This window comes from Mytilus edulis, chromosome 10, assembly GCF_963676685.1.
Source record: "Mytilus edulis chromosome 10, xbMytEdul2.2, whole genome shotgun sequence".
Lineage (NCBI taxonomy): Eukaryota > Metazoa > Mollusca > Bivalvia > Mytilida > Mytilidae > Mytilus > Mytilus edulis.
The window spans coordinates 67948526-67965566 of record NC_092353.1 but is presented as its reverse complement, the minus strand read 5'-3'; the positions used below and the strand labels follow the sequence as shown (position 1 = coordinate 67965566).

The 17041-nt window shown below is 31.5% G+C and overlaps 1 protein-coding gene across 2 annotated transcripts in view; it reads right to left on the bottom strand.

The window, feature by feature from the left end:
- LOC139491755 (E3 ubiquitin-protein ligase rnf213-alpha-like) overlaps positions 1-10016 on the bottom strand; it is a 34219-nt gene extending 24203 nt beyond the window's left edge. The window contains exons 1-9 of one of the 2 annotated variants that reach the window (XM_071279590.1): positions 9600-10016; positions 8623-8841; positions 7314-7633; positions 5774-5817; positions 5277-5435; positions 4483-4670; positions 3615-3928; positions 2301-2554; positions 556-771 (exon numbers count right to left, since the gene is read on the bottom strand). In XM_071279590.1, coding sequence (XP_071135691.1) covers positions 556-771; positions 2301-2554; positions 3615-3928; positions 4483-4670; positions 5277-5435; positions 5774-5817; positions 7314-7633; positions 8623-8841; positions 9600-9876 — 1991 coding nt within the window. In that variant the 5' untranslated portion in view covers positions 9877-10016. The remainder of the gene's footprint in view (positions 1-555; positions 772-2300; positions 2555-3614; positions 3929-4482; positions 4671-5276; positions 5436-5773; positions 5818-7313; positions 7634-8622; positions 8842-9599) is intronic. The other variant, XM_071279591.1, reaches the window with a different exon arrangement.
- Positions 10017-17041: the final 7025 nt, after the last annotated feature.

Below are 17041 nucleotides of genomic sequence, written 5' to 3'. Positions count from 1 at the left end.
TACTATGTTGTAAAAAGCATGATCTTAGATGAAACAAAATCTTTAAATATCCATATCGGGAGAAATATATCATTGTCTTTTATCCAGAAATATAACACCTACAACCATATAACGAAAATATGTGTACCTTACATCTACAAACAAAAGTTGAGATGTCTAGCTGTCCTAAATAATGTTCCCGAACAGAAACAATTGAAACGATTAAATTTTTTTTTTATTTTGAAGTATACCCTTGGTCGATAGTTAAAAACATTTTTTTTTTCAATAATTTAATGTAAATAGATAAAATATATTGCTTCCTACACACTAATTCAGTGATTATTCTGATAAATAAAGTAAGTACACTACGTATACATGGTATAAAAGCTTTGTATTACATGATTCCCCCAAAAGTTTGATCATGGTGTTTTGAAAACTTTATTTACAACAGTCTACTAATATGTCAATTTGGAGAACGATTTTAAAAGAAACCTTATGTGGACTATTAACATTTTGATTTCTTAAGATTTGTGTTTGTATTAAATTTGTTTCAACAATAAATATTGATATTCTAACTTTTGCTTATCTTTAAAGTAGTCCAGGTCGGCTTTGAAATGTTCAATGCCCCACCATACTGCAGATTTATCATGGTGGTTGACATCATCAGGAGCTTCTTGAAAGGGTTGATACTTGTCTTGAAGATAATGCAACAAAGGCATACAGTACAGATAGAAAACTTGACCTGCTTTCAACAACGCTTTCACCAATTTTAAAATGAATTCACACAACTCTCTGAAAGATAAACGGCTTCAGTAAATATAAAAAAAAACAATAAAATGTTTTGCCTAGTGTAGTATTGTTTCCCTTAAATTAACAGAGCCACGTTGTATGAATTTATGATTCTTCCATTTATGACAATTGAAGTAGTGATTCTGAATAAAAACTACCCTCACATATAGTGCAAAGGTCTTGCTACATCAACTGAATAGTATGTGACTAAAATACGAAATTATCAAACACACGAGAAAATACATTTAATAAGGTTACATCACGGAGCTCATGCACATAAATGAACTACTGACCCATCTGGATTATAAATATCTGGTTTTTCTAAAAGAAAAAAGAAGAATTGTTTCTCTGTTTGTCTTTCTTTCTTTTCTTTTTTTTCCTTTTTTTTTTGGCCGTATTGTGTTTTCAAGTTTTGATTTAGTGAAGTACGTGCATGTTTCTTACTTTACCATACCATATGTTAAGTATATAAGTGACAACAGAATCTATTCAGTATGTATCTTTTCTTTAACTACTGGATCATGAAATATCTTGAAACTAACTATGAGTATATCAGCAAAAAACCTGACATTAAATTCTTTGGTTATTGATAAATAACTCCAAAAAATTACATCTTTTATAACAACGAGGTTTTATGCATCTAATATGTTCAGTTCATTCGAAGCTTAATCGAAACATTAAATAATGTGAAACACAATGCTTTTGGATAAAAAAAACATTCAACTATTCAGAGTACTACTATATCGGTGTTTGTGTATATTGTTTGTATGCCACTTGCTGTTTTCTGTGCTTCGTATGTTCCATTGAGTTAAGCAGTGTGTAACTGATTTTTCCAATTTGTTCTTATGTTGTACTGTAACACCACTGTTCCAGATTGAGAGGGGTTAAGAACTAGAAATCATATAAAACCCCGACACATTCTTTATTTGACTGTTTCTAGTCAGATACATATAACTTAGTTGTTCTCGTTCGTTTATGTACTTCATTTCGCTTTTCATTAATTTTATTGTATGAATTAGGCCTTTAGTTTTATTGTTTGATTAGTCCAATGGTTTTCATAGAAATTGCATGGTAATTATATAATGGTAATACTATTGACCAAACAAAATTTTATAAAATAAATGTCTTTCTTACTTCATTAGCCTGCTCAATATCTTATTTTTGCTGAACATAATTGAAAATTTTCCTATCTGTTGGTTTTTATCACTTTGTTTGTTTATGATTTAGAAAAAAGACGTTTTTAATTGAATGATTTTATATCGCATTTCGTTGTAACATATTGATCTGGATGGAAAGCCGAAGGTTCAATTGGTTAGCATAGCCTAGTCAACTGTTCATGTCTCAGTTTCAAGTCCGGCATATCATAAGTAGCTGTCTAGTGTTATACAATTAGAAATAGCGGGGCATTGTTATATATTAGTCAAACTCGGTGACATGACATTTTCAAAGTTATTCCATGAAAACAAAGAGAATGCCTGCTCTAGTTAATAAAATAAACATTATTCTCAATTTGTAATAGTACTAAAACTTACTTTTTTCTCCCAGAAAAAATGTTTGTTATCTCCTTAAAAACAAGACAGCAAATCTTTTTGTTAGGAATATAAGGTAGCATAGAAGCACAGAGTTTTGACAGAGAAGAATCATCTAGTTTTACAGCGTACTCCTCCTTTAAATAAACAACTGTAGCTGCTGTTGATATGTCGATGACAATAGATTCAAGATTTCTACCATGCCCTCTGTGTTTTGCCAAATCAGAAATGCATAATTCTATGTACGGCTTCAGTATCTAAAATATCATTTTCTATTGATAAGTTTTATACTTACATACCCTCTATTTTCATACATTAAATAAAAAAAAATTATAACGCGAATTTGCTCAGAACAAGAAGATGCCATAAGTATAATTCAATATTTCTCTACAATTAGAAGCGATTAGAGCTTCAATGTGTGAAAGCTTATTTGTTTGAGACAAATAAAAGGGACTAATAATAAAAGTAACAATTAAGTTACACGAATGTATGCACCTTCTTAGTTGTTATAATTACTGTTATTACTTATACTATTTTTATTCTAATAAATGTTATGGTTTATTATATTTTTTTACATTATTAATAAATAAGAGAAACTAGGATATTTTTTAACTTTAGAAATTGCTCCGTTTATTCAACCACGATTCCAAGCAGTATTTGGAAACCGTATAAAAACACATTTAATAATTAACAAAGAGCTGATAATAAGAGATTACTCATGACTGTAATCATTATCTGAGGGTCAACACGGGGTGCATCGAAATCATTCCTATTCAATTTTTCTGGGACGAGGTGATTTCTCAATTTTGTGAGGTAAATAAGTCCTGCTGATGAAAATATATGCACTGACGGTACAGGATGGGGAAATGACTGAGATTGATTTGCTAATAAAAGTGTAAAATTGGGAAAAGTGTTTTTATTCACAGTCTTCATAGCCTACCTTTGTTTGGAAGAATTTTATATGACAGTTAAACGCAAGCATTCGTATCGTCTTCTAACTTTCATTTATTTTGATATCTAATTTTCCGGGAGGTGCACGCAATAAAAATATTTGTCGTTTAAGCTAACGAAAGTAACACCATTCTAACAGAGGACTGATTAGTCGAGTATCATTTTGGTATTCGATACTCGGTACTACCGAGCGATACTCCAGTACTCGTTGACATCCCTTATATTAACATATAATCCAAATTATAAAGATTGAAGATAATACTGATTTTAGACAGACTAATAGATTAATGAAAATCTTTCTTTTTGAATTCAAGAGATCAAGTGCGATCTCATTATTTATGCTTCTATGAGATTAATTAATATTACCTTTGAAATATGAGTATCAAAATCGGTCCATGTCGACCATAATTTTACTGTAGAGTAGTACATATTATTCATGCCTCTGACGATGTCTTGAACACGCAATATTAACTCTATCCCATTCATTCCACTCTCAGTTGAAATTTGCCATTTGGGTAGAAAATTTTTCAAAGCAAGCTCAGCATCATCTCGTAGAATTTTCAAATAAGCATCAGATCCCATCCATGCAGACAAACGTTTAAAAACTTTTGTCAACAATGGTTTGTCCTTTTCTTGGACTGGTTTTCCCCTTACAACTCCGTCAAACTGATGATGAATATCTGTATAAAAATATATTTATTTGTTCGTCTTGTTTTCAGACTATAAAAATAGCAAATATAGAAAAGTCAGTAAATATGACTACAATAATGAATTTGACAGGACTAACATCTCTTAGTTTAAATGATAGGTTAAATCATAAAAAGAAAATATTTTTTAACGTGAAATAGATCAGTCGTTGTCTATATCAAAGAGCACATTATTTAATCCAAGCTAGTTAACTAGTTTCCATTCTCAATTTTAAATGACAATGCGCATTTTTGTTTAACTGTGATTGTCCTTTTAATCGGTCGTGTGATTGGATTGCTTTTCTTGAATAGTAAATACTTTTCTGACGTCAGCGGTTAAACTAACGAAGTACTTCTTTAACTCAGTCAAGTTTAAGGAGGAGATAAAGTTATTTCACTGATCATTAAACAGGATTTTTTGTCAATTCCTACAATGTATAACAGTTCTTTATCATTGGTATTTTCAATATAATCCACTTCTAGCATGTCTAAAGAAAAGTCAGAAATCTTTTGTGGTACGTAATGCTTTATTAATGTAATATACTAACCTTTCATCGCAATTTTTTTCAAATCGATAAATCTGGTTATTGCTTCTTGATGTCCTTGGTTGTAAATAAACTCATCTACATCGTGTTTGCCACCAACTTTTACATAATAGTTATAAACTAATGATCTAGGTTGTCCCTTTTCTACGCATAACATGCCTTCATATTCGGCAAACCCGTTACCTATGACTCTGTAATTAAATCGGAAAATTCATTACGAAACATGCTATAATGGCATAGGTTTCCAACATATAAAGTTCAAACCCAAGTCTATATGTCCGCATTCCATTCAGGCCAACAATTAACTATTAACAAATATTGGGATGAGTGTACATGTACATCATACTATAAGGTCTATCTCGATGGAATAAAAGCTAGTGATTGCTAGATTGGGCTATGATGAAGCTAACTGTAATCAACATCTCATTCAACGTATATAGACAGATCTTAATGTATATATTTTTTTATCAATCTACCCTTTTTAAAACCTGAGGTTAATCGCGCTCTATGTAAATATAAAGTCGGATTTTTTGTTAAACGCAACTTCTCTTAAAATTTCAGTAAGATATTGCCAACTTCGATTGGAACAATAAATGCAAGTACTAGTACGTGGTATGTTTAAACATGAGTGTAAATACTTTTTTATTTCCAATCTATCTTTCTCAGTTAAACTGCTATCGTAATGTTGTCTTGTTGGCATTTATACCCACATCACCTTATTTTTCACTAAACCGTTAAAAGCCAACTTATGTGTCTGTCGAATTATAATATTCATGTAGATAACATTAATATCGTACCTTTTGCATTTCATTTTTAATTCTTGAGATTTTCCTTTGATTTTCACCAGCACTATATCTTTATTGTGATTTGAAAGTATAGTTGGTGATAGAATTGCATGGAAGTAGATCTGAACACATTCTCCCGTCTTGTCACTGGAATTTGAGAATTCTGTTCTTCTAATCAATAAAAAAAATGAGTGTGAGTATTTTGATAACATAGCATTTTAATGAACTAACTTATTATATCAAGAAAACCCATAAAAAATCATTTAATTGTTTTCATTTCTATTGCATCCATTTATTAAGCCCTATTATGTTTAATCAACACAAGAAATACTAAATTTGATTGTGTTCGTTTAATTCTAATACATATCGTCTAGAATAATATATTATTGGTCAAAACGTTGTCTATTTTTGTACTACTGATCCTTCAAAGTTGCCATTTGATGCACCAAAAAAAAGAAATGATGTGGAATTAATGTTTAAAGATAACTCATTTTTCTGTTTCTCCATACCTGTATATTTCATCTTCTAAATGTCTATTCGTGTTTGGGTCAATCTGAAAAAAAAGTTAAAACAATTGTTTACAAAAATATGTGATTGGAAGTTGTTGAATATTGTTTATTTGCCTGAATACATTTTGAATAACGACTGCCGAACTGCTTTGGCTTAAAACTAGTGTTGTCAAATCGTACACTTTTGCCTAACCGGTTACTCGGATAATCGTTCGACCGATTAACCGGTTAACCGGTAAAGTTTAAATTGGCGTTTGAAAGACTTATCAATATAGTCCCTACACATAGATATTAGATGTGGTATTAGTGTCAATTTGACAAGCTTTCATCCAAGTCATAAATTTACCCTTTTAGAATTGAATATTGTCTTTTGGCATTATAAGGCTTGTCTTTGATGATTCCTGGCGAAGTTTGACTTTTAATAATCAAATACACCGTATCAACAATAGCGTCTGTACCAACTTCATATTGAAAAATCAAAAAACCCTTCTTGATCTCGTAGAATTGACTATGTCTGAAACCGATTTCCTTTTCTGTTGTTGTCTCCGAAAATAATGTGGAGTGTTTCAATTTGAAATGATTAATTATAAAAAAAGATGTGATGTGATTGACAATGAGACAACTCTCCTCAAGAGACCAAAATGACACAGAAATTAAATACTTTAATTCACCGTACGACCTGTTTCTTACACAAAATTAGATCAAAAACGAACTAATGAAGTAAATCGTAAAATTTAATCGCATTACTGATTTAAAGTTACTGTTAAAAAAACATGTTTACTAATTATGTTTCTCTAAGATCCTGCCCCGAGCTGAGGGACAAGTTCTAATTAATTTTATGTTTTTAGGATTAACAATAGCAATCAATATACTGGACAATTGATCTGTCTAATTAGTTACCACGACGACATTTTTTGAATAAAACATAACTATTTTATGATTTCAATACACAATTATATCAAATCTACCAAAATTGGAAAAAAGTCTGGTTAACCGGTTAGCGATTTTGGTATTCGGTATTCGGTCGTTCGAACGGTTAACCGGTTAACCGGTTAACCGTTGACAACACTACTTAAAACAAATAATTTTTCTAGAAATGTCATTTCGTGTCCTTTTATTGCGGACTATGCGGCATGGGTTCTACTCATTGTAAAAAGTCGAACGGTGCCCTAATAACGTAAGGGTTGAGCTAGCAAACAAGATAAAACCAAAGATATTACCTTTGCATAAACACCCAATGCAATCGGCTGTTATGTAAATCTATTGTATGGTATGAAGTTGGCACTCATTGGATTCCAAGCCAATCATAAAACTAAATAAACAATGGTTATTTGTATTTATTAAGTTAAACACGCGTAGATAGAAATGTTTGTTGTGTGGAGCACAAAAAGGGAGGTATTAGTTTGTTTGACATTTTTTGTAAAGAGTTTGAAAACAATAAGGTTGTAAAAAGTTGTTACATTTTTTGTGTATATTATATCAGTTACATGAATTTAAAGGATGATCATCAGCACTATCATGAAGCATTAATAATACTTACACTGGCAGTATCTTTATGACGTTCTTTCATTCTTTTCCGTAACTCTTTTTTCTCCTGTTTCTTCTGTCTCTTTGTTTTCTTAGTACTAATCGGTTTGTCTTTGGGTGGTAAATCGTTCGATTTTGCTTCACTACCTTGTTGTTTATTAGCATGGCTCGTATTTGCTAGTTTCTCACGACCGGTAACATGTACGTCTGTACCTTCTATGTTGACCAAAGTAGCTGTTGGTGCTACCACTTGACTTGCATCTGCTTTAATTGGAGACGCTGCTACCTCTTTGAGTTCTTTGGATTTTGCATTCTGCATATTCGTGTCAGAATCTGTTAATAAAACAAAGTTGTTTCATGTATTTGATTAATTATCCATTTTATAATTTGAAGGAAAAAAAGAATTGTATGGGGTCCTACAGAATGTATGTCGTATATGCCGTGTATCAATGGAATTTTATCAAGACACATGTCTGTTTAACTTGAGATGGTGGCACATTTGAAAGCCAAAAAAAAGTTTTTTTTTTTTTTAATAGGTCGTAATTGAATCCCATTCCATTTTTATCTCTTTAAATTCAAATTAATTATTAATCTCTTTCAAATGATTGGTTGTTGGTTGCTGGACGTCCAGTGGCAAATGTTTCATGTATGTTCAGACCGAAAACAAATAGGAAATGCATATACAATCGGTAGCTGTTATAAAAACTTATTTTTGAGTGTAAATTGACATTGCGATAAGACGTGTCACGGTACTTGTCTATCCCAAATTCATGTATTTGGTTTTGATATTATTTGTTATTCTCGTGGGATTTTGTCTGATGCTGTCGTCCGTTTCTGTGTGTGTTACACTGTAGTGTTGTGTCGTTGTTCTCCTCTTATATTCAATGCGCTTCCCTCAGTTTTAGATTGCTACCCCGATTTTGTTTTTTGTCCATGGATTTATGAGTTTGAACAGCGGTATACTACTGTTGCCTTTATTTATAGAGACCGTCCAGAATGAATGTCGGGATATTTTGGACTGACACGGGAAAGTGACAGTATATTGGATAGGGCCACCTATGGACCCCTTAAAGATTAGTTGTGTGGATTTTTAACGGACAAAGAGCATATGGAACTTTTTTACTCGAGGCATTGGATTTAACGTACTGATCGGACTTATACATCCCGCACAGCCAAACGGAGGCCTAACGTTGGCGAGTTGTTTTTTTTCGATCGGAGAATACCAATATTGACCATATTTCAATCCCCAGTCATCCTTTGGGGTGGGGTAGGGGTGGATTTGCAAATCCTTTAAATTTCAACATCATATCAAAAGTAAATACCTTCAGGTTTTCTGTTTTCTAAAGCAGAAGTATTCGTTTTTACATGTGTCCTTTCGCTATTTTCCTCGTTTTCGCTAGATGAATCTTCACTGGAAGAACTGTTTGTTTGTCCTGCTTGACTATTGCCATATTCATCACCAGTCTCATCAATCGGATCTTCTTTGCCTTTGTCAAATGCATTGTCTGTCTCCGTTCTTAACTTATTAGCCTCGCTTACATCTTAAAGTAAAGTTATGCAATGCAAACGAAAGGTTATTAATGACAAAATCAAAACAATATTCAGAATGATTTCTTGTGTGCAGAGTACAAAAAGTTCAGGGTCTACTGCAAATTAAAGGATACAGATAGCTATAATTACAGGATAATTGTCCAACACCTGATAGCTGATAACTTAAAATGAAGTAAGCAATGCTAAGCTGCTGATTCTTTTAAATCCTCAATTGTACATTAAAAAAAGTGTGGTGCAAATTGCGTTTCATTGTGATTTATCTACGTCGATCACATTATTAACTATTTCCGTAATGTGCTTCCATATTGCTTTCAGCATTACAGGTAATGGCGCATGTTTGTTTCTTGGGTTTTTTTTTTTATTTACTATAAACTATTCATCTGTTACCATGTGTCTTTGTATGTAAATTAAAAAGTGACATATATGGAAAATATAAATACAAATGCAATAACTTATAATAGCCACGGACACAGACGAAAACAATATATTTTGACAATTTTGCCTTCTTTGATTGAGACCCTTATTTTCGTTTGGAAATTCACCGGAGACCAAATAACATAATGATTTCATTCACATTTTCCCGATGATTTTACATGACATGTTTCGTGAAGAATAACGATGACAAACGAAAGCTGTTTGTTTTCCCTTCTAGAATCAAGGTGAATAATAAATGTTCATGATAAAATTCAAATGTAGAAAAAAAATATGCTGTGTTTTTGGTAAATGAGGCAAAATGTTTTACACTTACCTTCGTTATCGAGTGGCACATGTTGGAGCCCTCCCACTGATTCGTCCGCAGGCACTTCTTCATGTGTGACATTTGAAGGTGACGTCTTATTTACAAATGCATTTTCTTCTACTTTCCATTTACAATTGAGGCAAAATTTCTGTGTTTCTTTTACAGTTGTAGAACACTTCGGGCATTCTATGGTCCGCACATCTTCTCCACATTCCACACAACAGTTCGCATTAGGTGATAAATCTACTCCACATTCTTTGCCGTTTACTATATTTCTACATTTCATCTTTTTCACTTGAAAGCATCATTGGTATCTAAAACTTAAAATACACTATCGATACTTGTTGGTATCAATCTTATTTGATTTATCGATTGATTAATGGTGGTACTGTTCCAGACCATAAGAACATTTGGACCGTACGCGTACGGTATTGGTCGTATGCGTATACTCGTACGGTCTAGTATTGCAATAAGTTGGATAAAGTGAAAAAGTGAATATTCATCAATTGAAGTTATATATTTATCTTCATTGTCTATCTTAATCCCCATGTGGTACTCTCAACCAGGGTGACACTTGCTGCCACAATGAACGTCAGAATTCTTTTTACATTTACATGCTTAGTTCATGCATGTTTTTAAAGTGCGTATTCCTAGTCACCATGGTGTGGATATTTCCATCATTTCATATCTTCAATCTTAAATTGGAAACAGCTTATATTTACCCTAATCTGGTTCGTACTGTCTTGGATAGTCTTCGATCATCATACCTTTTTCTTTTTATCAATTTTTACATGATATCGCCTTTGGCTATCTCTTTTTTATGTTTAGGGCATGACAATAAAGATAAATATATATTTTTTCTGGCTTAAAATGGAACATTGGCCAGTATCCATTTCACTGTCAGCTTTATTCAGATTTGTATTTCTCAGTAACCTTAATGGTAAATTTCCTTTATTTTATTAGATATATAAACATCGCTTCAAAAATTTGAATATATTGACCCGTTGAGTACACCAACATTTGATAGATTTTCAAATGGAATTTTGTCAATACATCTGTGTTCTGACATTCGTTTTTATGCAACAATTTCATTGACTATCTCGATCTTAAAATTTTCACAGTAGATCCATGTCACATACTCGGTGAAAAGTGACGTACGAAACATCATCAGTGACATATTATCTAACATATTTTTATTTGATTTTATTATCTCATTTTAAAAGGCTGATATAAGTTCTACCTGATAAACATTAGAGGCATTGTAACAGATATGTATTTACTGTTTTATTAAATAGTTGGTAACATATATTGTTAGAATCGGAACATTATCCATCCTCTAATTTTACCTTGACTGTATACAATTCTTTGTTACTTAGTACGTTAAAGCAAACGTCATATTACTCCCGCTTCCCTGGGTCTAAGTTGACACCGATGATATTATCAAACTCGGATCACCCATTTGATCTTCTAATAAAGTACTATATATAGTATACAACAGAAAATGATAAAGCAATTTAAAAAATATATTTATCTAATATTACGTTTAAAAACCTTTGTGTGAAACCTTCATAGAATCGAAATTTGTATTCATTAAACCTTAGACATGTTAGATAACAGTATTGATTTTCCTTTTAAGTAATATTCGTATTGATTTCCCTATGCATTTTTAAAAAAGTCAATATTTCGGAAGTTTATGAAAATAAAGTGGCTATGTGTTGCAAACTTGAATTCGGACAACTAAATGATTGAGAAAAATCCTATCAATGTCACAGATCGACTTTAAATATTCATAAAAAGGGAAGACAGTAGAATTTTATAGTTTTAACAAATATATTCGACGTTGTTATAAACAAGATTAATATATCATAAACTCAGCTTCTAATAATATCCCCGTTTCTCATATATAGGTAGGTATAAATGAAATATGTATATATAGTATGCTGCATTGCAAATATCGTTGCTCTCAACGTCCGTAGCCAACATGCTTAATATCGGTCCTGTTAGTACATTGTTAAACAGCTCGTTTGAACCTAGATTGATTTGAAGGAATTTTTTTCCTTAGGTCCACGTGTATCTTAATTACACAAAACAAAACGAGTGCTATAAATCTATGAAAAAATTATACGTCACACCTTTATGTATTTTTTTAACAGAAAAATACACAAAACCATAAGGTTGAGATAATATATCAAATCACAATAATAATAAACGTGTACTTTGTTAAATCATATATCATTTTCCTTTTACTTCAAACAGTTTTACTGAAAACTGATAGTGAAAATAGATATCAGTCCTTTGGTCCATATATAGATATACATGTACTATACAAAATGTCATGATTTAATCGTCGGGTGGATATATTTTTGTGATATAAATGAAACATAATCTAACTAAAGTACTCTAAAGAGTCGTTCGCCTTAATCTGCATCAATTGCCATACTCGAACATTGCAGAAAGTAATTCACGAACGCCTCAATGATATATACATAAATTATTTAATATAAATAGTTATCAATTATGCATATAGTTTAAAATTAACCATGTATGAAATTAGTTTATTGTGTTTGAAATATCGGGGTTATATACTTTGCACAAATGCCAAAAGAATTGTTCATGCATCAATCCTTCATGATATATACCTATAAATCTTCATTGACTTCTGTTCCCATAGATATTGTTTGAAGGTTGATTTGGTTCAGAATTAATTTAAATGTCGAAAAAAAATTTAAGAACATAATGTTAGCCGACAAAATTAGAAAGTGAGTTCAGAAGTTCTGTATTCTAAAACAATACAATTTAAATCGCGACAAAGGTATCTAATGCACATCCTGAAAAAATAGGTATAAAAAGCAGAAATTGTCCTGCATAACACTTATTAAAATGAAATTCAACAGTTGTATGGTTAACAACAATAATAACTTATTTCACATGGTAATGCATATGCATGGGTAGAAAGAAAAAATAAACATACCTTTCATGATCAATAACAAGTTTGTTTATCATTTCCAAAAGGTGCATTTCATACCTGTCATGCGCTTTCGATGTAGACTTTGTCCTACTTCTAATGCAAAAATGAAACTGAAACTACAATTTCGTATACTATCGATACATGTATAAGTCATGATTAATTGAACATTTATTAGAAATGTTAATTGTATTTGACGAGTGATTACTACTATTTTTATTTTCAATATCTTTAACAGATATCCGAACACACATACACACACACACACACAGAGTCAAATGCATGCACAACCGTGTAGTTAAACATTTACACTAATCATAATTTAGACAGCAAAGGACGGTTTGGAACATGATTTGGTTTAAAATTTGGAAAAATGAACTTGTACAAACAGTATGTTATACCAGTGCATTAAAATCGATCGCAGAACTCAGTGCAGGTGTAGTCTGGCCAAACTTTTTGGACAAATAAAACAAAATTACGAAATAAAGGTCAGAATAAGAAACATATGGAAACAGAAATTTCATACAAAATTCTGGGGTCCTATATTTGCAGAGGTAGGAAAGGGGTATTTAATGGACAAAAGATACAAGATATTTGTTTTTTCATTTCATTTTCCTGTATATTTATTTTATTTTATTTTTTTATTTCTTTTTTATTTCTTTTAATTCATTTTTTTTGGGAGTGGGGTGGAGGGTATTACATGTACCTGTGTTTCGGTGTCTATTTTCAAGAACTTTTGCGTTGTCATGTTCATGTAGTTTTTACCAGTGTTATTTATCTAATGTATGTCATGCAAATCATAATTAAGCAATAAAAATTAACCTTCACAAACGTTTTTGATATTATTAATCTATCAGTATACGTACAAATTTCTTAAAATTGAGGATTGAAACAGGGACTGTGTCAAAGAGACAACTCGACCGATGAGCAAAAAAAACCCACCAAAAGGCAACCAACCGGTATACAGGATTTGGGATCAGTATATCTAACATAGTTTCCTGTTTTTACACAACGAGCGAGAAAATCTAGCACCCGGAGGCGGGCTTTATCTGCCCCTCAACAGGAATATGTTCTAGTTCAAGGCAAATTTAATGCAAATTGATACACATCTGAGACTAGTATGTGTTAGTTGTTATCTCAGTAGAAGTGTAATACATCTTCATCGTACATGATTGTTTTTATGTTAATAACGGGTTAAAAGAAGTCACTGAAAAATGTAAGCATTTGCTGAATACGTGACATAACTATGATAACCTTTTTATTTTTCTGTTAAAAATATCTAATGTGATTAAAGGACATTGATATAATAAACTATCTTTTGAACTTTTACGCCTATTTTACATAATCTGTTATATATTTTGTTTTGACGATCGGCTATTTATATGACAGTCCGCAGTTGCCTTTTCAATTTTATATAAACGTTAGGAATGTATAAGATTGCTGTAATACGTTTATTATTTTCACTTTCCAGTCTTGCTATGTGTGATCGTGTACTTATTTATCACATAAAGCCGACATAATGTTCCATCTCCACAACATATTGTGTTCAATACAAAGACAAACAAAAATCCAAATAGTGTAAATACATCTTCGAAGTTTTTTATTTATTTAAATTTTTAATCGCATTGGTAAGATAGATATTTAATAAAAAGACATTTAAAAAAATGTTATGATAGGAAATTAAAAGTGCTCAGGGTTTCTATACCTCAGGTATTCTATAAGCACAATTAAAACAAAGCTCTTTTCAAAATTAGTATCATGTTGAAAATGTTTCGAATTCAAGGTTGGATGTAATCATTTTTAATAGGAAATAAGTTAAGACCAGACTAGTGAAATTATTACGATGAATACAATTTTTTGGAACTTTTTGACTTTTATTCTTAAGATTGAGCACAACATGGAATGTAATAATGCTATATATGTCGCAAATCAGGAGCCTGCAGTTCAGTGGTTGACTTTAGCTTATGTATGTCATATTTGTTTTTTGTAAATTGTTAGGACGTCAGTTTTCTCAATTGATTTGTTTCATATTTTTTATGTTGTGGCCATTCATAGCAGACTATACAGTTTTTTTTCATTGTTGGGCAATCATACCACACATCTGTAAATATCTCGTTGATTTAAAAACTTATTAACATCCCAGGATTCTGTCATTCCTGATCATCATTATTGTGTGTCCAATCTAGTTGTGATTCGGATGGATCAAACTCGGTTCATTTTAAATCTTGATAACTTGAGTATATTTCATAATCATTGAATCCATTGTGTGTCACTAGTTTGTAAAATACCTATATCGAGTATAATATGCACCATAAGTACTGAGTTGATGTTTAACTCTCTTGACTACACACAAGGGGTTCGCATGATGTTTTTTTAGATTTATTTTTGAACTGAGTTTTCTGATTTCTCATTTAAGATAATTTGAATTGATGTTTATGATTATCACTAATTTAAATTCATTGATAACTGTTGAGACTTAAATAAAAAATGTTTAATCGGTAAATGGACCCTTCTTTCCCCTGGGACCTAGCCCCTTAAAACTCAACCACACCTAACAGATATGTTTGTGGAACATATTTTACCTGATACAACTATGGAACACTTGGAATGAACATAAAACCAAATAAAGAAAATCTTTTACAGAGTAAGAAAACTTTAAATTCATAATTATCTGATAAAGTTTATGTTAATAGATTTAGATTGATCTTAATAAGATTGTGGCAAATGAAGAAATCTAAAATATACATCAAATTTTTATGTTCTACAAGTGTTTCCATTTTTAATATTATCTTTGTAAGCATCAGTTATCTTATGAAACAAACTATGTTTCTCTTGATTATACTACGGGTAATATGTTTATAAGATTCAAGCAGGAGTGGCATGATGTAACTTGCTACCTTGGAAGACTAGAACCTTTGAAAAGTCAATACTTGTGTCAGGACCTTTGACTTCATCATATGAGTGTTTGAATGTATATGATATATTATTCAGATTGCAGAGAGGGTATATAATATAAATTCCCAGCTGAGGGATTATATTCCCTTATCAGAAGTTTGTTTGGAGACTGCCCAAAGTTCATAAACAGTAGCAATGGTTGAAAAAGGCAAAGGGAATATAAACCCTTAGCTGGGAATGTTAAATTATATAGCCTGTCTGAAACAGGAATTACTTTTATATATCAGACAACACCCGTCTTAATGCATTTTGCAGCACTAGGCTTTTTGTTCAGCATTCAACATAAAGTATAGATATTCAGCACATGTTTTTTTCAATTTTGTTTTTCTTGCAGTTTTGTTTTTTTGTTTGTTTTTAGATGCCTTTTTTTCGTTCTGCCTTAATTTATATTTACCTTTTATTATATTGATTGTATTGAAATGCTTTATTATATATTTTGACCACTAGATATAATAATAAAACCATCCATATATTTTTCCGCAAATGAAAAACATTTTGAAATTAATCATTTTCTAGTGCATGCAACACTTTTAATACTTTTAGCTATATAAATATTGGCATGTAAATATCATAATTTTAAATTCAAAATGTAACATTGCAGGATACTTTTTGTTTCACCCTTTGTTGGCTAACATGTTTAACCCCGCCACATTATTTATGTATGTGCCTGTCCCAAGTCAGGAGCCTGTAATTCAGTGATTGTCGTTTGTTTATGTGTTACATATTTGTTTTTTGTTCATTTTTTTATATAAATAAGGCCGTTAGTTTTCTCGTTTGAATTGTTTTACATTGTCTTATCGGGGACTTTTATAGCTGAATATACAGTATGGGCTATGCTCAATGTTGAAGGCCATACGGTGACCTATAGTTGTTAATTTCTGTGTCATTTGGTCTCTTGTGGATAGTTGTCTCATTGGCAATCATAACACATCTTCCTTTTTTATAATGTTTAAATCTTGGTGAAACAAGAATGTGTCCATAGTCCATAGTACACGGATGCCCCATCTGCACTATTATTTTCTATGTTAAGTGGACTTTGAAAATGGGGAAAATCCCTCAATTGACATTAAAACTAGAGAGATCATATCGTAGGGAACATGTGCACAAGTTTCTAGTTGATTAGACTTAAACTTCATCAAAAACTACCTTGACCAAAAACTGTAACCTGAAGCGGGATAGAGGGACAAACAGACAAACAGATGGAAGGATGAACGAAAAAACGGACAATTAAACATAATGCCCATAAATGGGGCATAAAAACACTGATATACTCTTTCTTTACCTGAATATGTACTGACATATCAGTGTATCACCTTTTCTTATAGATTATCGTTGATCATCTCAATAAGATTAATTTTCTCGCTTCAGCCTGTACACGAAAGCGAGAAAAGCAATCCAGTTGAAATGAACAATAATAATCGGTTCATTGCTATTTTACCTATGACAACGTTGTCAATTTCATTAGCATGCGAGTAGCATGATATGAAAAATTATTACAAAAAAAGAATGTGTCCCAGACAGATGCCCCACA